Source organism: Aulostomus chinensis, chromosome 6 (assembly GCF_037954235.1).
Source record: "Aulostomus chinensis isolate RoL2024-O1b breed Wild chromosome 6, RoL_Achi_v1.0, whole genome shotgun sequence".
Lineage (NCBI taxonomy): Eukaryota > Metazoa > Chordata > Actinopteri > Syngnathiformes > Aulostomidae > Aulostomus > Aulostomus chinensis.
The window spans coordinates 25,154,715-25,176,540 of record NC_141325.1 but is presented as its reverse complement, the minus strand read 5'-3'; the positions used below and the strand labels follow the sequence as shown (position 1 = coordinate 25,176,540).

The window sequence follows — 21,826 nt, the reverse complement described above, 5'->3', positions numbered from 1 at the left end:
ACCCTGTGTTGATTGATTAATTGCTGGTTTCTCTTGCATTATCAGTATCTGTTGTTCTTCCCCTGTAAGAACAGCTGGTCATAAAAGAAACATGACATGGACTGAAAAGGTGGCTGCTTAGAATAAGGCTAGTTCCTAATATCAACTGTAAATTGGTAAATTGTGCAGAAGCCAGTCAAAGGGGCCAGTTATGATCTCATTTTTATCAGGTCTAGGACTCAGCTTGTCATGTTGACAAGCTGGCTGTGGTCACATGGGCTTTTCTTGCCAAGCGTGGCTCCCCATGCAGAGAAAAGCCTGCTAAGACCTGGCTAAGATAAGACCGGGGACATCCCTCCTCGGGATATTTTCAGAAGCTAATCCTGTTACACTATTTGGCTGTTGCTACACTGTCTGCCCCTCCCAGTCGATGGTGGCATTGTGTGGATCAACAGACCCCAGGCTAGTTATACCCATCTAGCTCAACTATGTAGCCTTTCCTTTTTAGCTTATTTTTCCAGCTATTTAGCCATCACTTAAAGCAGGGCTACCTAAAATAGGGCCCAGGGGGACATATAGGGCTGCTGTAAGGTTCACTCTGGCCTGTCAAAATGTCAGATGTAAAAATAAGTCATGATAGTTATCATGTAGACACAGACAAAAGCCGCCATCAACAAAACACACGGGGAGTGAAAGCTTCTGGCTTTCGACGGTAACTTCCGTGACCTCATTTCATCTCAGGAACAAATCAACGCGTCTGTGTTCAAGCAGCAACGCTCGATCATGGTTCAGTTGGTGCCGAGTTTGTCAAAACAAAAACAGATAGGAAAACTCCCCCTGCCCCTGCAATGTGAACAGGATCAGTCGGCTGTCATTGGTTTACCCAGGTGTGAAAACTCGAGTACATGGATGTGTGCCTTTGTTTGCGTTTGACCCGCGACACATGAAGTTAGAATTTTGGCCGTCCAAAGTTGATTAATATGGAGTTCTTATTTTCTTATCAGTTAGTTTTTGCAGTTGTTTCCAAAAAAACAAAAAAAAGCAATTGCTCTAGAGCTAATTATTTTACAATTATCTACATTTTTACCTCTGCTGGTCCATTATTCTAAGCTGTCAAGTCCATTATAAGAGACTGCTTTTGGCTAACTGTTCTGTTAAACCATCACTTTGGAGAAGTTAGCCATCACTAATTATGCCAAATATTTAACATTTACTATTAGCTAATTATTTAGGTCATATTAATTAATGATTGCATCAAATTAAACACAAGTTTGAAAGGTTTTTTTATTACTTTCAGCTGACTTTGAACTTTTAGAAGTTGCATTTATTTTTTGTTTGACCATTTAAAGCACATGCACGTTTCTTTGAGCAAAGACTATCAGCCTCTAGGTAGTTGTTCTCAATGGAAGTGTGTGTTTGTTGTGATACAGTAACAAGCGGTCTAACGATTATCGTGACAGTGAATGAATTCAGTTTCATTAGCACACCAATTTGACATCTTTGATAACATGTAATAGTCTCAAGTATCTGGTTGTGCAAGAGTACCCCTGAGTCTGTGTTGCGGTAAAGCCTTCACCTCAGAGTGTTCCTTCCCTCCCTTCCTAATGAACTTGATAACTGAAATGATACAAGAAAATGTGTGAACGGTCCCTCACAAGTTTGCTTTTTATCTGCACACGTTTCTCTCTGGTTGCTGTGGCTGTTTCGGGACGCTACCGTAAGTCAACTAAGTGTGAGGTGTTTGATTGTGGTAGCTTGTCCCACTGCTGTTTGAACACTAGGACCATTGTCCACCTGTGCATGTGTTGTACTCGCTGGTCATCTGTACTGTGCTAGGCTAATGCTGTGTTCACTGTCCCTCATATTCCACTAGGACTCCAGTGTGATTGAGGCTTAGAAACAACGTTTACAGCAGCACATATTTGCAGCGACACTAGAGGGAATATTAATGAGGTGTTGTTTTTTTTTTAAATCTTCAACTGATTTTCCCTTCTATCACTCTTCTATCCTTCAGCCATTCAAGGCTTCTCTCCCACGAGGAAGATTCGTAATTTTGAGGAGGCGCGCGGTCTGGACAGGATAAACGAAAGGATGCCGCCCCGCAAAGATGGCCAGCAGCCAGATGGCACAACGATCAACACCAACACCCCCAACAAGAACGGCACTGATGGATAAGCAGCAGAAGCACTACCTCTCCATCTTCACACAACCCACACCCCCTGACTCATACCCTCAACCTGCCTCCCCTCCCCTCCTCTCTCCTCTCGCTCTCTGTCTATCTGTCTCTCCGTCACTCCCATCTGAAGCTGCCTGTCCATCTTCTGCTCGCCCACATTGGGGCGGGGAACGGAAGCGGACGCATCGGTAGATAAAAACAAAAGGAGGCAACGGTAAAAAGACAAACTTGATGTTGTTATCTTGGGAAGAATCTTATTTATTAGAGGAATTATATTAGATAATGCATAATAGCAACAGATGATTGAATAAAGACATTTTCCAGGAGGTTAAATGTATACTGAGGCCCTAACTTATACATGTCAAAAGTTATATAAATATACACATATATATTAAGGAAGAGAGACTTTTATAAATTTGAGTTGGTACATTAGAAAATGTTTTAGACAATTTCTGTTTTTGTTTTTTTTTCTTTTCTTTTTTTAAAAAATCTCCTTGTGTTTGCTAAGGGAATATTTGAAGTATAAATACTGTAGCCTCAACAGCCACATTTGGATCTTGACCAGACATCCAGGCACACGAGGTTGTCCATACAGTGCCGTGTTTGCTTACATGTGTGTCACTTGAAAGATAATTATATGTATTGAAATAATAAGGGAAATGAAGCATATCTGAACAGTGAATTAATTGATATTTTATACTTAAAGCAGTTAATGGAAAGTCTTATTTATAAATTTTCCACATCATTTTTGAGGAAGCCCAAAGATGCTGGTTGGATATCTGTTCAGTATTTAGTTCCCAGTAACAGTGTGTCTCTGTATTATCACTTGTGAATGATGACGCCGTTAAAGTGAAGGTTTTAAGCTTTGTGTGCAATGATAGTTGCTGCCTGTCCTGTGCTGGTATGACTTGTGTTCACTTTGATGGCAGCTAGGATGCCCCCCCCCCCCCCCCCCCACACACACACACACACCCCATCACCAAAATAGGGGATATACAGTACAGCACAGCACGTCTTCTTCCCTCCCCACAGCCAGAACCCATCGATACTCCCACGTCCCGCTTGGAAGCACGTCTTCTCCTCGAGCACTAAAGTTAAGCTGAGGTCTCCGGGGTGAAGCAGGACGATTACGTCAAGAAAAACGCAAACAAAACCACAAAAGACTTTCTGTCCAGTTAGAACAAAAGAAGACACGTTTGCTCGTGGAACAGAGGAAACTGCCGCCACTTTTGAAACTGACTGCCGTTCATTAATGCTTATGACATGTCGGTGTATTTAAAGAGAGTAATTGCAGTTTCATTTGCTGTTTTCTTTAACACGAACTGTGCTTCCCTCTGTTCCTTTTCTGAAGCTGTATCAGTGTCTCCATCTACTTTTGATTCTACTGTATGCAGATGTTTTTGTTTTTTGAATTGTGATAACTGTGCATTTCAAATAAGGGAAACATTTAACCGAGTGACAGCGCTTTGACGCTGCTGTTCCCACACACAATGGACTGAGTCATTTCCCTCAGCGGGAAGGGAAGCTCACTATAAAAGGCACCGTCGCCACTGTAACACCTGTCTTTTTAAGACCATACAGTACTGTAATCATCTCAACCGTGGCTGACTCATACATCCAGTATAGGATTTTTGCACCGATAGAAACATTAATGCTTGCTGGGATTTTTTGCTGTGTATGTTTTTTTTTTTTTTTTCTCTCTCTGCTCTGAGGTATTCAGCGAATCGTTCCTCCTCCTCACAGGCACTCCCGACCCTTTAAAACCTGCTTTTTCTAGAACAACTGGTGCTTCGACACACCTGACTGTAATGTTGCTGTCTTTTTGTCACTCATGGAAAAAAAACCTAAAAAACGGGGGGATATAAGCTTTAAGATTTGCTATTATATTGTGAATTTACCCTTTTTTTTTAAATTAAAGGATACATTTGCACTCATGTGCCATACCACCTTGGCCACACATGAAGATCTGTGTGTGTGTGTGTGTGTGTGTGTGTGTGTGTGTGTGTGTGTGTGTGTGTGTGTGTGTGTGTGTGTGTGTGTGTGTGTGTGTGAGAGAGAGAGAGAGAGAGAGAGAGAGTGTGTATTAGAAAGTGTGTGTGGGCATGTGTGTGTTTGGACAGTGACCAGAGTCAAGCTAGGGGACATTCAGTTATAAATGAGTAAAGTTCATTTATCTTGAAATCCTTTAAAAAAAAAAAAAAAAAAAAAGATAAAAATTCTAGAGTATTGTTTGCTGTCATTTTCAAGCTTTCTAAATTTAAAAAGATGACTATGGTTTCAATTTTTAGCTGAAAGGAAAGGCTTTTTTGGGTGAGCCATAAAGTATAATGACCTCCTGTTAGGTCCTTTACATATCTCACAGAATTTACCTAAACTATTGTTCAAGAATCTTATAATAGCTGTAAAAAGGGGTGAGGAACTGTACCGTACTCGTCATGCGAGGCCATGAACTCTTACGTAGATGTATCACTTGAAAGAAAGGAATAAAATTCAAATACAGTGTTTTATTTGATTGGTGTTGGTTGTTGCTTATTTTGTTTGAAATGTGGGACAATGTTGAAAAGTATAACTAGGAGTTGTTGGGATTTTTTTTTTTTTTTTTTGGTATAGGGACCCGTGTGTGGGATGTGGGGACATCTAGTGGTATCTTTGCAGATTGCAAACCCTCACTTCCCAAAGTGAAACGCTTACGTTACCCTGTGGGATCATGTGTGAACCAGCACTCGTCAAAATTTGGCCTCTCAAGAGTTCTCGCAACACATCATGGTCACCCGCGTCCCTCCATCGTGAATCGGAAACACTTTTTGGATTGATAAATGATCCTTTAGCAAAGACAAGTAGGAAAGAGGGAGTGTTGTGGGCCAATCTGGAAGTTCGCATCTCCGTAGTTAACCGATGGCACTTTAACATTGGATCTTGAATTATTGCTAAGAATTTGTGAATATACTCGTAAGTGTGTCTGTGCAGGCACACAAATGATGACTGTGTCCGTATCTGTTCGTAAACAGGGCGGGGTTTAATATTTTTAAATATATTCATAGAACATTAAGTTATTTGATAAAAACTCGACATCTCCCGTATGATTTTTTTTTTACTCATGCTGTTGGGGGTATTATTTAGCCCCCACAGTGCAGACAGATGTCCTCAAATAAAACCTCTCAACCCCAGAAGGAAACAGAGACCGATGGTCAACTAGCAGTGAAACATTTAGATGAAGTGAGTACAGATCGTAAACTGAGCTAAAAGGAGAACATATCTGACACAACATTACCAAGTGGACAGAAACAAAACAGCTTTGTATTTACACGAAGCACACTGCTTTATTTTCCAACATTATTTTAACATTAAACATGAAATTCTGCGGCTCGGTACTTTCGCTTGGACCAAAACCTTGCATGTGAATTTTTTTGTTTTGTTTTGTCGTTTTCGATGCGAATACGCAGATGAAGCTTCTTACGAAACACAATTAGCAGCAAAAACCGTTTTAATTGGTGCCATTTGAGGTCGTGCAATGATTGTACATTGACACTAGAGAGAAAATGTGACTTAAAAAACAACAACCCCAAAAACCTCTTCTGTCTTATAATTTTTTTTTTTTTTTACTTTTCCAAACCGATGTTGTCTGCAGTCACAACAGCACCTTAGTGAATCACCAGATTTTGATTAACAGCTAATAGCAGCTTGCTAACATATTGGCATACACACTAGTTTAGCTTTTGTTCATTACCAGTAAACAAAACACACAGAGGAGGCTGATGGGAACACCGGTTGTTTAACCCCAGCGGATGTTGGTGAACGTGAAACACCAGGCAGTCGCAAAAGTCACTACAATACATCAGACTGTTTGGAAGTTTTGGAGAAGTTTCACTATCAATCTGCTTGGTCTATCACCGCCAAAAAAAAAAGGAAAGAAAAGAAAAGAAATTTAGACCTTCTAGTGGTTCTGGCGCAAACCCTCTTTAATTTTCATGTTGTATTTTAATTTTACAGGGAGAAAAATTATTGAGGAAGTGGTGGAGGTAAACTCAAATGTATGGAATGAAAAAAGTAGTTGTAGTAAAGTTGTTACAATCAGTGGATGTACTAGTTTGCATTTTTTCAATATGGAATGGTTAACATAAATATAATTTTTTACAGAAATAGAAATGTCAGGCACGAACATTGAAGTGCATAAAAGGAATGTCGGATACAAATATCCACATAATATTTAAATACTATTTAAATCACTCAGAACAGTTTCACATATAAATCCTGCCGTGTTACTGCATGTGCTATTTTTGGGACAAAATAAATGTACAAGTACGCAAAACAGTGTGTTTAGGGCCACTGCTGTTTTCCGCTACCCACCCTAACACTTAAAAGTATCAAAAATTCCCTTAAAAAATCAGTCCCTGCAGTAATAACAGAGTAAGTTCTCAGCGCATTACTTGTATATAACAATTTACAAGCCTGTCAGAGGTTTTGCGCTCCACTGAACACACCCGCTTGGTGCTTCACACTGCACGGCAGGAAACACTCACGACAGGACCCCCAAAAAAGGTCTTCTGCCGTGGTTAGTCAGCAGCCTCTTGATGATCTGTGGACAGATATGGGTGTCCCCCACTGAACTGTTCTGGCACCGTGTTGGACGTCAGACCTTAGGTGGCGGTACTGGCCTCAGAGCCTGGACGACAAAGAAAGATACATTCAGCCGCATACGTCAGTATTTTGAAGCTGATTAGTTCAAAACACCACATGCAGTGTGAAAGTTGTTTTCAGTGGATCCAATGTGCAAAATTTCACGCACGTCAAGAAACAAGGAGGAGTTTGGAAAAGTTTTTTTTTTGTTTTTGTTGCAATTTTGTGAAAAAAAAACATGAGCAGATATGGGAGATACCACCAGATTCAGCTCAAAACAGGGCACCCAGGAAGGTTGTGGATTGTATGCTGTTCCGTGTGAGTAGGTTGGCAAAATTACATTTTTCTCAATTGTAGCAGCACCCAGTTGTCAAAGGGTGTCATTTTTGAGTTTTGGGGTGGTGGTTAAACCCTTCAGCAAGTTTCGCTTCCTTTGAGTACACTTTGTTTTGGAACACCAACTCGAGACATATATATATTTTTATTTTTATATTCTACACTCAGTGTAGGGAGATGACCAACCATACCAAATTTGAAATTGATAGGAATAATTGTGACTATGCTATCACTTATTTTAAGCTTTGGCGCCATCTAGTGGTCAAATACTGGCAAATTTAGCACAAAGGTTCAGTGGGACATGAGAATTAAGAATCTCAAATTTGGTGACGACAGGACTTTCTGTTACCAAGATATTCAACATATCAAAATTGTTGGGATAACTTTTTGTCGTGAGCATCCCTCGATTCTCCCTGCATAGTCTCAGTTTGATTGCATGTACTGTCAAACATGACTACAAATTTTGACCTTATGTATAGCGCCACCTTGTGATGGACATACATCATTTCCTGCATCTGAGGTCTGTTCATTGGTCAAGAATCTCTTCCATAGTTTATCCAGATTAGGATGCAGTATCGATTTCATGATGGAAAAATAATAACTGTCCAAATTACTTATTAGGCATGACAACATGTATGTTACGATGGCTGAAGTTCAGCTTCTGCTTAGTGAATTTATATATGTATATTATTTAAAAAGTTGTAAGGCTCTGGTCTTGGACCTGACATCTCACAAAGCCAATATTTCCCCGTCAGCCATGTTGACTCAAACTCTCCCCTCGGCTCCTCATCAACCACCAACCAGGAAGTAAAATATCCCAAATCGTCTCGTCTGTCTCAATCGGCTGAAGAGTGTGAGCCATCTGCAGGGGTCTGTGTTGTACAGAGTGAGTCCACTTCATCCATAATCCTGCAGTATGTTTCAAGATGATATTCTGACAGTGATTTAGTCTGAGGATGGACCTTCCCAGCTGGTGAGTGACATCGTGTCGTCCTATCAGGGAGGGCCTCCATCCTCTCCTCATCCTTCTTGTCCTCTCGTCGACTCTCCTTCTTCAGAGAGGAGCTGCTCTCCCTCCTTCATGTCTACCAAAGAAGGTACAATGCCCCTCGTACAATGTAAGACACTTTCTGTCTTCAGCTCAGGCTTTATCAAGAAAATTTGTCTGATTGATTAAACATGTCATGGATTTTAATGCTTCTAAGCACACGCAATAAAACCTCAGAATGCTTCTAAAAGCACCAGCTACTATAAGGAAGATCAGCTGGATGTGTGTGTTCAGAGGTGACTGAGGAACAGCAACATCTTCTCTCTCTATTCGTTGTTTGGTCTGAGGCCGGTGGATGAGAGGGTGGGATCCACAGCATGAAAGTAAAGATTCAGTGAGGAGAAGTCAAACAGACAGCGAAGACAGAAATGAATCAAAAACACGCTAAAACACAGGAGAACTGATGGTGACTCAACCACGAATGCTGCATCAACTACCAGCCAACTACAGACAATTTCTGCTTTCTGTTTTGCACTGACTTACTTACAGTGACACCGTTAGCATCAAATCAATGTCTGTGCTTTTTCTGCTCTGGATGCACCAGTAGAGGAACAATTGACCCCAGGTGACCTCAAATGCAGCTCAATAATCATGTGACTTGTGACTTGACGGATGCCCACGTTTAACAACAAACATGAAGATGAGGGATCACAGTCTCATTCCAGACAATAACGAACAGTTCAGCACTCCCCCCCCTTCATCCACTCCAGAAGACATAAATCAAGAACTTACACCTTGTGCTTGAGTTTCATTAGAAAATCTTGCCTGTGTTTTATCGTAATGTTCCACCTTATATTCAACAAGCTGAGTCTCCCAACTGTAGATTTGTTGCGAAAAAAACGGAGTCCAATTTGCTAACAAGCATGAAGAGAGACTGCAGCTCTCTTGCTGTGTGTGTGTGTGTATGTGTGCGTGTGTGTGTGTGTGTGTGTGTCTATCAACAGCAGGCTGGTAATTATGCTTGACAGATTTCTGCTCAGGAAGTTTCTGTTTGTTCTGTTTGTAATTCAGGAGTAAAGAGATATAACTCAATATTTTCCTTCAGCTTTTGCTTCAGGGAAAGAATTTTAATCGAGAGAAAAAGTGTGTGTGCGGCTTAATTACTCAGCTCTCATTGGACAGATGTGACATGACATCATCGCCCCTATGAAGTATAAGCTTGAGCAAAGGTGAGGATGTTGGTCACAGAGTGAGGAGAATGCCCTCGTACCTGTGGGTCAACTATCACACTCACGAGGTATGGAGCCTTTATTAAACGCATTAATCTGACTAATATCATCTGCCATTGCAGCTCATTATAAGAAATCAATAAAATATGTTCAGACTTCAGTTTGCATGAACACATCATTACAAAAGCCGGCTGTTAAGTGTGTATTGGTCATCTGTGTCTCAACCTAAAAGCAATGCCTGAACATACCACAAAGACAACAGCAGACAGCCAACTAGCGCCATGACGCCAGTAGAGACCAGCGAGTGGCAGCAGTCAGCATTTGTCATTTAAAAGAAACCCAGTCCAACTCTTCAAATAACAGAGAACAAGACAGAGAAGACCCTGATCGTGCAGGATATTGAGGTAATGATCTGAATCAGATCTAAAACCAAGAAAGACAGCGACACTTTAATACTGTATCCAAGCATACCTAAAAACTCTTCAGGTTGCATGAGTGAGCCGTTGCCTAAGCAACTGCATGGCTTGTATTTACGGATGTATGAAAATGGTGCCATCTTGTGGTGAGAAGTAGGCTATTACCACAGAGCTGACAGAAGGCCAAATAAAATGTTTTCCTTTTATATTCAGATTTGATGGGCCGAATACTCACTTGTCTGTACACTTGTACCTCAACATAGCGATTATAACAACCTAAATAGATCTTTTCTTTAAAATATACCATTAACATCAAATATAAATTGGTGGTATTTCTTTTGAAAGCTCTGCTTTCCATTGCTTTGAATGCTTCATTAGTTGCTTGAATCTGTTTATTTTTGTTTATTTTAATTCCATCCTTCCATTCATTTTCTACCACTTATCCTGTCAAGGGTTGGGGGGGGGGCGGGGGGGCTGGAGCCTATCCCAGCAGCCTTTGGCGAGAGGCGGGGTTCACCCTGGACGGGTCACCAGTCCATCACAGGGCCAACACATAGAGACAGACAACCATTCACACTCACAGTCACACCTACGGTCAATTTAGAGTATCAATCAGCCTCGTCCCCTCTTGATGTCTTTGGACTGTGAGAGGAAGCCGGAGTACCAGAGAGAACCCACACAGGAACAGGGAGAACATGCAGACTCCACACAGAAAGACCCCATACTTGAAGTATCCGTAAACAAGATACTGAGCCCCTGATTGCTGATGGGCCTGCAACGCAACGGAGTGGCGACCCGTTCAGGGTCTCGCCCAATGTCAGCTGAGATATGCTCCAGCCCCCCAAGACTCTTAATGGATAAGCGGTATAGAAAATGGATGGATGGATGGATGGATGGATGGATGATTTCTTCTAAACTTCAGACCCCAAATCACTTAATAATATCAGCTAACTGCAGGGGGAGAAAGATGAAGAATCGCAGGTCATTCTTACTCTCTATGTCTCTGTAACGCCACACGCGGGTCAGAGACATCAGGTTTGGGGTTGTCTCTCCATTCCTATTTCTTTGGAATGTCAAGTTTGAATGTCTCCAAATTTACCGCAAACATACTTCAGGATTAACTTAAAAAAGTGGTCTAATTTCACATACTCAGATGTTCTAAAAAAAAAACAACCTACAGTTTTACATTCATTCAGTTAGTCAGTGATCAATCTATCAAATGTAATGCATCAACAGAAAAATGTTTATGAACTCACGAGCAAATCGCTCAGTGCGATCCACATATTCTGTATCCAGTAAGCTGACCTTTACGTGATGTACATACATGTAGACGTAGCTTAGCAACCAGAGCATTTCCTCTACACACCTAAATGTTCCACCTTACAGAGAGTATTTATGATTTTCTACCAGGTCTTTTTGAAAAGCAGCAGAAACTAAGATTATTTCAATTAAAATAAATAAAGCAAAAACAAAGTCACATTTTTAGCCTTCTACTTCTACTACTACTATTGCTACTACTACTACTACTACTACAAATACCACTACTACTCCTACTAAAACAATAGTTTCAATCAAGTATCAAAAGTTGGATCCAATACATCTCACAGTGGTCCAGGGAAAACTTACCTAAAGTTTGAGCCACGTGTCATTTTAATCTGATCAACTTCTCTCGCGATACACAGCACTTCCTGTTTGAATTTAAAATTCTTTCTTGAAATAACTTTTACATCTTTGGGGTGTTCAAAATTCTTTGTATAACTTTCATGTATAGTTTATATAAAGAATATGTGTAAACCCCCCCCCCCCGCCCCCCCCCCCCAAAAACAAAAAAAACACAGACAAATAGCCCAGCAGCAGTTAAAAAAAGGATGTTTTTGATTAAATGCAATTTGCAGCCACAGTGCCACCTAAAGACCAGCAGGCAACACATCTAGTACAGTGATTCAAGGGGCTTAATGAGCTTAATATTTGTGCCAAGTTTGATGTTAATTGGACCCCATTTTGCTGAGTGGTTGGGACCTACATGTACATTTTATAGCATCAAATAACTAATTCAGCTCTATGTGAGAAAAACTGAGGAAATATCAGGGTGACAGAAATACCAAAAATGAAAATGTAGTACTTATGGATGTGGTGTGTACTGGCTGGTTGAAGTTTTTGGCTGGTTGAAGTTTTAGCCTGGCTGACATGAAGGGAAGGATTCATGAGCTCTACTGCAGCCAGCCACCAGAGGGCAACCAGGCTATTTTAGTTTCACTTCAGGCAAGCTGTCATGCCAACCATCAATGTATTTGTACCATCAAATATTGTAATAGAAATTAATATAATGAATCAATGTGTTACCTGGCGAGCAGCGATGTAACTCTGACTTGGAGGTTTTGCTCTGTTCCCTGCTGGAGGCGGTGGAGGAGGAGCTCCTTTGGGTTTTATCAAGTTAGTCTAAAATGATTATGGATATAGTTATGAGTGACAATGCATTTAAATATTATAAGAAACATCTCAAATGCTAATACTTTATATTCCAGTTTTACCTGTGGTGCCTGCATGGGCTGACTGGGTACTGGAGCTTTGTTGAGTCGGTAAGCAGAACTGGTTGCTGCTGGCTGCTTCCTCGGTGTGTGTGCCCTGGTGTGAATAAGAGACATTTATTCTGCCTATTCTTTTAGCTGAATAGAATTTCATGAAAAATATATCCATAGAACTAAAAGGGCACGGTGGTGCAGTGGTCAGCACTGTCGCCTCACAGCAAGAAGGTTCCGGGTTTGAGCCCCGGCTCGAGCACGGGATCTTTCTGTGTGGAGTCTCCATGTTCTCCCTGTGCCTGTGTGGGTTCTCTCAGGTACTTTGGCTTCCTCCCACAGTCCAAAGACATCAAGAGGGGACGAGGCTGATTGATACTCTAAATTGACCGTAGGTGTGAATGTGAGTGTGAATGGTTGTCTGTCTATATGTGTTGGCCCTGCGATGGACTGGCAACCCATCCAGGGTGAACCCCACCTCTTGCCTGAAAGCTGCTGGGATAGGCTCCAGCCCAACCGTGACCCTGAACAGGATAAGCGGTAGAGGATGGATGGATGAAGCTTTTATCAAGGTACAGAATTAAAGTCTAAACTTCCCCCAAAAAATGATCATAGTGATGAGATAATTATTTTAAAAGATTTGGATGACAAAGCATCAATAACCTGAACATGTTATTCTCATGTGTTATCAAGATGTTGTCACTGACCGCAGGAGCTCAGGAGTTGCCGGGTGTTACCAGAGAAATGGCTGACCATCGAAGGAGCAAGACGAGCTTCAATATTAGTTCAGCATTTCTATGGTTCTAATCTGAAAGACCAAAAGGGGCTGGAGAGCCATGCTGAGGTGGCCCTAACTTACAATCGTAATAGCAAAAGTTAGCAACTTTAGCCTCTGACGGGTTCATTTTGGTATTGTTATTGTGAAGCAACATCACCAAATGTATAGCAGTAGAATATATCAGTACAGCAAGAGTGAGGGAGACACCTATTGACCAGGAGGTGGTAATGTTGTCCATTGCACCTCTAAGACCTGGGTGTACAATAACAAAGCCAAACCTGTAAGAGGGGTGATGATTACTTACATTGGCAACAGAGGAGACTGGCGTTTTTTCCAGATGAACCCTACAATACCAGCAATGACCCCCAGTACCAGTAGGATAACTGTGACTGAGATGGCGGCAGCTGCTCCTGCAGAGATGGAAGCAAAATGATTTTTTATGGGCAACTGAACATAAGAATTCAAGGGCTATGCTTTTTAATTTTCATATTCTTTTGCTCATATTCTTTTTTCTCTTGTTTCTGAAGATGCTACATAACAAAAAATTCATAGATGTGACAGGATGAGCGACATAAATGACGACACCACCAACTTATGATAAAGCACCTGCAATGAAGTGAGAAGATTAAAAAAACAACAACTTGCATTTACATGTGTAGATATAGACATGTGTATACATATGCAAGTTTTGTTTTTTGTTTTTTTTTTAATCTTAGCACTTCATTGCAGGAGTTATATTCCAAGTGCTTTTGTGTTAAGTGCTTTTAAAGTGATAGCAGCAGGTACCGTCAGAGAGAGAGCTGAGCGATCCGTTCTTAGAGTCGCAGTAGGGAGGCATCCAGCCAGGCTCACACTGACACTCATCTCTGTGATTGCACACCTGAGGAACACATCAGACACAGGGCTTTTGTAGAAATGTAGTTGTGTAAACGCAAGATGCTCACGTTCTTGTAGTCCTCGCTGTGTTGAGCTCACAGTTGTTTTTAAATTACTGAGGATAAAAGATTGAAGAGTGTGTACTCACAGCGTGGCCTCGACATTTCGCTGAACAATTCACATTTCTGTAAGCCGTCCGAAGGTCCACACACTCATTCTGGCTACACACCTTTAAAAAAAAAAAAAATGCAGTGACAGTTATAGCCGTTGACATACTACCTTAAGCACTGGGAGGAGGGAAAGCTACTCCACCTTTCCATCTCCACATTTGGTGCCAGTGTCCACCTGGCCGTAGTCTTTGGTGTAATCTTCAAAGAAAGCTGCCTTGCAATCTCCGACCCTCACCATGCGACCGTAGTTGGGGCTGTCAGTTCCATAATGGCAGAAGAGCTTCCCACAAAGCACATCACTGCAAAAGTGTTCACAAACACTTAATATTTACACCTACTGAGCAAAACATGACCTTGATGTATCTCAATGCAGAAATGATGGAGTTAACCGAGCAGAGTAGCTATCCTGATGTGATGTGTAGTGCTGACTCACTCCCGCTGGCAGGGGATATACTGGTCTTTGGAGGGGCGTTTGCAGAAGCCATAGTAGACTCCTCTGGTGTTCTGGTTATAGCAGGAAGAACGAGCCTCTATAGCACCTGGTGGCATTCAAAACACAAAGTGTTAGTATGGACAAGACAGACATTTTGATTTTCAGTGTGATTGTTTTTCTTGTATACATATATAGTGTAATCAAAAGAAAATGCCAACTCTTTGGGGCAGAGTGCTTATTGTCCATCCTCCCCAGATCCAGACAATAAGAGAGACACTCCTCTCCTCTCTGTGTGTATTAGGGAGCTGAGACCAACAGACACCAGCAAACTGCCAGTTAGCTTAGCAAAATGAATGGTATGGGGGGGGGGGGGGGGGGCAAGTTAGTGTATCTCCATCAAATGTAGTCAAATACTGTCGGATTTCCTCAAAAACTATCTTGGCCTGCATTAACACAGCCAGGGTTTTGAAAGAACAGGTAAAATTAGAAGATATTTTTATTTTAGAGTCACACATGTGGAACTACTTTCTTGACTAAGCCTCATTGCAGCTTCAGCCAATAAAGTAGATCATTTGTTGACTACTAGAGGACTGCTACTATGTACCATGGGGAGAAGGAGGAGTACTTCTGGATGAACCAAGACCCAGAACCTGATCTATTTGAACAAGAATACACAGAGGAGGAACTGTAGAATTCGGAAGCTGAGCAGACAAGATGGTGGAATGCTATCCTACCCTGTGGACTAAGCCAGCTAGTGGTTAGCCAGGCTCTGGGGGTCTCAGCCTCTTAGAGCAAACACAGAGCAGGGAAGTGTATCTATTCTAGTCTGCCTTTGTAGAGGATGAACAATTAGTGTATTTTCTGAAACAATTAGTGTGCTCCTTTAATCACACTGTGAGATTGTGATGCCCTGGACACAAACCTGACCCATACATCTTGATGCACTGGTTCGATTTTTGTGGACATTGACCATTGTAGCAATACCCTAAGCCTCCATCACACGGGATGCCGTTGACATTGAAGACATTGTCAGGGCAGCTGGGGCTCTTCCCATCACAGTACTCTGCTAGATCACACTCATCCTCCTTCCTCCGACACTCCTGAGATCGAGGTAGGATCTGGTCGAACACATTATACAAGTTGCACTTTTGATTTTGTCAAATACCATGTTTTTGTACAGGTTTATCAAATCTAGACACATTTTATTACATGTTATTGCATTTTTTTCTTTTTTTAACGATTCCAAAGGGTTGCTGCACTCACCTTAGATTTGAGTATAAGACATATACCTACAAATATTATTTACACTATCTAAACAACTTTTGAGTCATTCATGGTCCAGGAAGTGTAAAGAGAAAAGCAGACTAATGCCTTTGTCTCACCAAAGTGGTACACGATCTTAAAGTTGTGCTGTTAGATATTTTCGGAACCGTAGTTCTGTCTGCGGAACCAGCCTGTGATAATGCCAGCTTTGTGTCGAACTATGGCAGAGGGCATGTGTTTCGTAGAGCTGTCTCTAAACCTGTGGCCCATCCGGTGACAGCATAGTGATTACGAAACAAACAAGTGAGACATTCAAAAACAAGATTTATACATTTTATTGGCCCACTGCATATCACACTCCCCCTTTAGAGGCAATAAAAGCTCTGAACTGAGCTGAACTTTTGAAGTGGAAAATCATGTTTTTGCTGATTCTGTGTTGAACAGTAAGGGGGAGGCAGTTTTAAGGTTCGATGTAGAATCCCCCCGGCCACAGGTATTGCTCTTTATTAAGCATCCAGCAGTGTAACAAATGGTCAACTGGTAAAATTATTATTGTTATTATCATTATAATAATTATGATTATTGTTAACAATAGTAATTTGTTGACCCATCCAGGGTGAACCCCGCCTCTTGCCCGAAGGCTGCTGGGATAGGATCCAGTCTGCCACCTTTAACAGGATAAGAGGTAGAGGATGGATGGATGGATGGATGGATGGATGGATGGATAGTAATATGTGTAAATACAGCATGGTCTTTTTCCTGCAGAATTTTGAGTTCAGTTCATTATTATACTTTGAATGCTCACTAGAGGGCACATGTCACATCAAACAGTAAGACGCAGTGAGGGGAGAACAGGTTAAAACAGGTAATCAAAATTATGCCAGCAGGTTAAAGCAGCATCAATTCACTCACCTTACAGTTGTTACAGCATTCGCCTGCAGCACACTGTGCACCCAGCACCAGGGTGCAGGTGGTAGCATTGCAGCAAGGGTTGTTGCACTCCTGTTGAGACAAGACAGAGCCACTATTAGCCCTGCTCATTATTACTAATGTTTTTACTGGCATTTGCTTTTATAGGTGCAGGATAACACAATAACTACCAGGCCAGTTTTGGCAGAATTCCTACAATGAGCAGATCCTGATACTTTCATGAAAGGCAAATGCTAACTTTTTCAGGAAATTGCTTGCTTACCTCACTAACACTAAGAAAGTGGACCACATTACTCCAGTTCTCAGGTCTTCCCACTGACTTCCTGTTCATCACCGAAAAGATTTTACAATACTCCTTTTAGTTTATTTAGCACAAAATTGTTTGGGCCAAAATACATTTCTGACCTTCTACTAAACTATAAACTAGCCAGACCTCACCGACCTCACAGACGCAGAGGTTGCGATTATTTTCTATGCGCCAAATATCTTGAACAAACTCCCAACCTTGCAGGTCTGCCAAAACCCACAATACCATTAAATGTATTATGTTTGCTGCTGCATTATAAAGCATTAAGTTGTTATTTCTACACTGCTCTGTAATATCATTTTCTATTTTATATGATTGACATCGTATGTATGTACTGTAGAACCTGTGCTGGTGTCTGGCTCCAGAGCTTCATCTCCTACTGAAGGAGACTGAAGAATAACTGACAAGTCTGATCACATCCACACACACACACACACACACACACACACACACACACACACACACACACACACACACACACACACACACACACACACACACACAAACACACACACACACAGGAATGTGCTTCTTACTGGCATGTATACAGTAAGATGTTTTAGTATCTATTGATCATAAATGAGATATGAATGGAATGCATTCAAAGCATCAAATCTCTACGCACTTAAATATTGAATGCTGAGCCAAAATGAAAGTTTGTGAACTTGTGATCGACTCCGTAAAGAAAAATTTCATGTTTCTTGATCCTGTGCTTTGAGCAAAGGACAGATGGGAATGTGTTGGTTCATGCCAGACAACCTCAGCTTTGTGACGCCTCAGGGCAAAAAAAACCCAAACCTAACAAAAACAACCAAGAGGCAGAGATTCACAGTGAAGCTCTCAGATGTTTTCATCTTGCTACACCTCTGGTAGTTTGAACAGCCTGTAGTTGGGCATGGTAGTGCTGAGGCTTTTGGATAGTCACCGAAAAGCTCAGTATCATCAAAGTAGAAAAATACAATGGTGTTTGCTAAAAAAAAAAAAAGTGAATATAGTAGAAGTACTGGTCAAAAATGAAAAACCTTTCAATGAATTGTCTTTGCTAAACATCTATTTCAAGCCAGCATTCAAAGACACTTCACAACACCAGCTCCTGTCCTGTCCACCACACTCCCCTCGGACCCTTCATTAGAGGTGGGCAAATACATTAAAACTGTACCATGATAATTTTGTCATTTGCTGTTTTTTTTGTGTTTTTTTTTTTACTGTAAAAATGTGTACTTTCGTCATAAAATAACAATTTAAAACACTACATTTGCAAGTCACAAGTCACATCAGCAGTTAATTCAAAAATGTAAAAGTGGACTGGAGGTATCTAACCGCTAAACTATTACAGCAGATTCATGAGATCTGAATCAATTCCAGAACTCTATTGGCTGTTCCTCATTTACCAAAGTTCATCGAAATCTATCTGCAATATCTAAAGTTATCCTGCTAACCAACACTGGTGGTCACATGACCTCCTGAGCTCAGGTAATAAATCTTACGAAATAAGACAGCTGTGAATTGTGTTAACTTCCTTTGAACTTACAGTAAACTTGAGAGGTCTTTAATGAATTTAATCTGAAGAAGTAGACAAGTAGGTCACAAGTGACTTCACTAGTACAGTGAAATTGGTGTTCACTTAACCAGATAAAGTGTTGGCCACTTTTCCTCTTTAGGGATGTTCGGTGAATCTGTTCCCTCAGCATAGAGAGGGAACTCAATACTCTTTAAAATCAATGATTGTTTGTGTGTTTGTGTACCTCCACAGTGCCACAGTCGCACTGCTCTCCCTCCTCCACAAAACCGTTGCCACAGACCGGGGGTGCCACCACGCTCCTGTAGTTGGGCTTATCCAGCAGGCAGCCGGGGCTGCGGCTTGTCAAGTATCGCTCGTAGTTGTTATTGCTGCAGCTACTGAAAGAGCGAGGGATGTTCCAGCTTGGAAAAAACAAAACAAAACAAAATTCTTTGTCAGCTTTGAACAATGAATTCAGGATACTGGGATGCCTTGTCTGTCCTTAATTGGGTTAGACGAGAACATTGTCTAGAAATCACGTAAAGGGAAGAGAACCCACACAAATGTTTGTGTACTTGTGCTCTTTGGCCTCTGAAAATCCCCCAAAACAATCACGTGTTTGAGCTTTGCTCCAACTGAACTATCACAGTTAACACTGACCTAACCTTGTTTGACAAAGAATGATTAACTTTTGAATGATGCTTACTTCCACATCCAGCCTTTATTCGAGCAACATTAGCGTTAGTATGAGGTTGTGTGTCTGTACGCCGTTCACTTTCTTTTGGCTCTGTGTTTGCTGTCTTCCAACTCCTCCGAGAAATATCAGACTCCTCAGCTACCAAATGCTCCCCTATATTTAGCGGCTATAGTTGTAGCTTTGAGTGGGATTTCAGAGCTTCTATTCTGATGTCAGCTGCCTGCTGGAGCTCAAAAACAACACTAACTGAACGGTTGAAAAAAAAAACCCATTTAAAACAGCGTTATGTATTTTTGCTGAGTGGTGGCGGCCTCAGTTGAAAGGTAAAATAAATACAGGATGGCGGAACTTTCCATCCTGTTGATAGGGGGCTGGGGAGAGTGCTACTCTACCAAAATATGATTTGGAGGGAAACCAAGACTGTGATAAAGAGGAAGGGAAACATCTTTTAACGGGATGTGATGACTTCGGCTTTACTGCGATGTCCTCCATGCTGTTGGTTGAGCTTATCTGAACTCACAGCAGTAGTAAATACAATACAGATGCAAAAATTAAGTAAGGCTTAACATTCTCCATACCCCTTTAGTCTTCTAGCCTCTGCTATGATTTCCAATACCTGACAGTTGCAATACAAGCAAGGCTGAGATTGTACCAGATTTCTGGGAAAATTCATGCAAACATGACTTGACTTGAATCTGACTATGAAAACAATAACAGTGTCACATGTGAAGCACCAACAGACCGATGCTGTGACCCTGTGGTGGTAGCCTGAGCAGGAGACTTGTGGTAAACATTGTGACATACATTTTTTTTGGGTCATACTTCCGAATATAGCCCTGAAGGACAACAACATCAGAGCCCCAGTGCATTACTCCGTTTTTGTTTTTGTGATAATACATTGTTAAGGTGTAAGGAAGATGTTTATTATCATTGTCTTTTAACTGATCTAAAAGTGAAAACAATTTATGATTTATGCCTGAGACCTGCTATCAAACTTTTATGAAGTGGAGAGGAGCTGCAGTGTTGGGTGGTAATTCTCTGTTGGGATAACTCTGAACTCTGCATGGTGTCAGAAAAGCTGATAACAGTCGTGTTTTGACTCGTCTTACCTGAGGGCTGCAGCCATGATGCAGCTATCCCCCGAACAAGCACAGGCACTGGAGTCATCATGGTCCATGCCCAGGTTATGGCCCATCTCATGGGCCAGTGTTGCTCCCACTGCAATGGCCTGGTCATTGTGATCCTGAGAAGATAAGAAGTACTGACGTACTTTATTTCAAACTAAATACCACAGCTTCGTCATTATCTCGCGATAAAAATATCGGTTTGCTCAAAGGTCTCTTCCTCAGTATCCTGGTCAAGGTCATACTTAGATTTTAAGGAATCTTACAACAAAAAATTCTGTATCATGGACTTGTGCTGTTCGTTAGTCGAGACATGCATGTCACCACAAAGAAGAACACTCTCAGAGTCTCTAGCCTGAAACACAATCCAGCTCTGAGAATGGTGGCTCGAGATGAAGAGTACAGCCATGCCACAAGAATATAGCGTGCAATATTCACAGTACAAAAATGGCAGATGGAACAAATGGTGGATCAGCGTACCTGCACGACTCCCACAGAGTGACCTGAGCACAGAGTCCCGATGTACGCCAGTCCCACTGTGGCTCCCTCGAAGTCAATACCACTGCAACACCCAAAATCACAAGAAATACCCTGATCATGAGGTATGACAAAACCATACTCCCTCATCCATCCATGGAGCTCATATTAACAGGTCTGGGGTGACCAGCAACATCCTCATGAGCACTGTGGAGTTCTTTGTTATTTGTGAAATAGCAACCAGCTACGCTAATGTGAGTTGTACTAAAACAGATTAGAAGAAGTTTACACACTGATGCAAAGACTGAATTATGATCAGAGAAACCACTGAGTACACATTATTCTCCATGTTGAACATTGCATTGGTAGACTAGAGCTGATGTCCAGATGCAATCTTCAAATCCAGTGGTTAAACAAATCATGTCGACATGTAAAGCTTAAACTGCAAGTTGGCAATATCAGAGATGAAGCGATCAAAGCTCAAGGCCTCAAGCTTCCTTCTTCATCTTCCTGTTTAGATTTTACTTCCTGGCTGACAAGTTAATAATCAATCCCAACACCACAGCAGCGATCAGCCCAAGAGCGACAACAGCGAGGAGCTGAACTCTTCACATGATCTGGTTCCTGCAGCAACATATTTAACACATGACACCCCGAGACAACTTGGTTCTACTACCAGAACGTCTCACACCTGATGAGATGAGCATTGTCATGCTTTTTCTTCTTGACCAGCACAGTGTTCCTCCACGTCATAAAAGCATTGAGGTTTGCTCCTGCTGGGGGGGTCACGGAGATCAAGTCACCATTGGACCAGACCTCCAGCCCCACCAGAGCGATGAAGGTCCTCAAGGGCTTGTACACCTGTAAACAAACCCAGAGTTTATCAGGAAAGTTACATCTACAGTTTCCGTAAATTAAAATTTTTTAGGATTGCTCAACACTTTTTGATGAAATGAGAAATGGCTTAATTGAATGCCATCACAACAACGACTCATACTGCAGGAAGTTGT

The 21,826-nt window shown here is 41.5% G+C and overlaps 2 protein-coding genes across 10 annotated transcripts in view; one reads left to right on the top strand and one right to left on the bottom strand.

Annotated features, from left to right (window-relative positions):
* ppp3cca (protein phosphatase 3, catalytic subunit, gamma isozyme, a) overlaps positions 1-5,035 on the top strand; it is a 34,477-nt gene extending 29,442 nt beyond the window's left edge. The window contains exon 13 of one of the 2 annotated variants that reach the window (XM_086207150.1): positions 1,994-5,035. In XM_086207150.1, coding sequence (XP_086063276.1) covers positions 1,994-2,154 — 161 coding nt within the window. In that variant the 3' untranslated portion in view covers positions 2,155-5,035. The remainder of the gene's footprint in view (positions 1-1,993) is intronic. The other variant, XM_086207149.1, reaches the window with a different exon arrangement.
* The window catches only part of adam28 (ADAM metallopeptidase domain 28), a 26,143-nt gene continuing 7,409 nt past the window's right edge, over positions 3,093-21,826 (bottom strand). For 6 of the 8 annotated variants that reach the window (XM_086207141.1, XM_086207143.1, XM_086207148.1 and 3 more), the window contains 15 exons: positions 21,508-21,677; positions 20,820-20,901; positions 20,325-20,458; positions 18,763-18,940; positions 16,693-16,782; positions 15,440-15,635; positions 14,518-14,623; positions 14,227-14,383; positions 14,063-14,143; positions 13,825-13,918; positions 13,343-13,448; positions 12,273-12,366; positions 12,085-12,180; positions 11,368-11,429; positions 3,093-6,818 (listed from right to left, as the gene is read on the bottom strand). In XM_086207141.1, the coding sequence (XP_086063267.1) occupies positions 6,812-6,818; positions 11,368-11,429; positions 12,085-12,180; positions 12,273-12,366; positions 13,343-13,448; positions 13,825-13,918; positions 14,063-14,143; positions 14,227-14,383; positions 14,518-14,623; positions 15,440-15,635; positions 16,693-16,782; positions 18,763-18,940; positions 20,325-20,458; positions 20,820-20,901; positions 21,508-21,677 (1,653 nt within the window). In that variant the 3' untranslated portion in view covers positions 3,093-6,811. The remainder of the gene's footprint in view (positions 6,819-11,367; positions 11,430-12,084; positions 12,181-12,272; positions 12,367-13,342; positions 13,449-13,824; positions 13,919-14,062; positions 14,144-14,226; positions 14,384-14,517; positions 14,624-15,439; positions 15,636-16,692; positions 16,783-18,762; positions 18,941-20,324; positions 20,459-20,819; positions 20,902-21,507; positions 21,678-21,826) is intronic. The other 2 variants (XM_086207142.1, XM_086207144.1) reach the window with 1 other exon arrangement.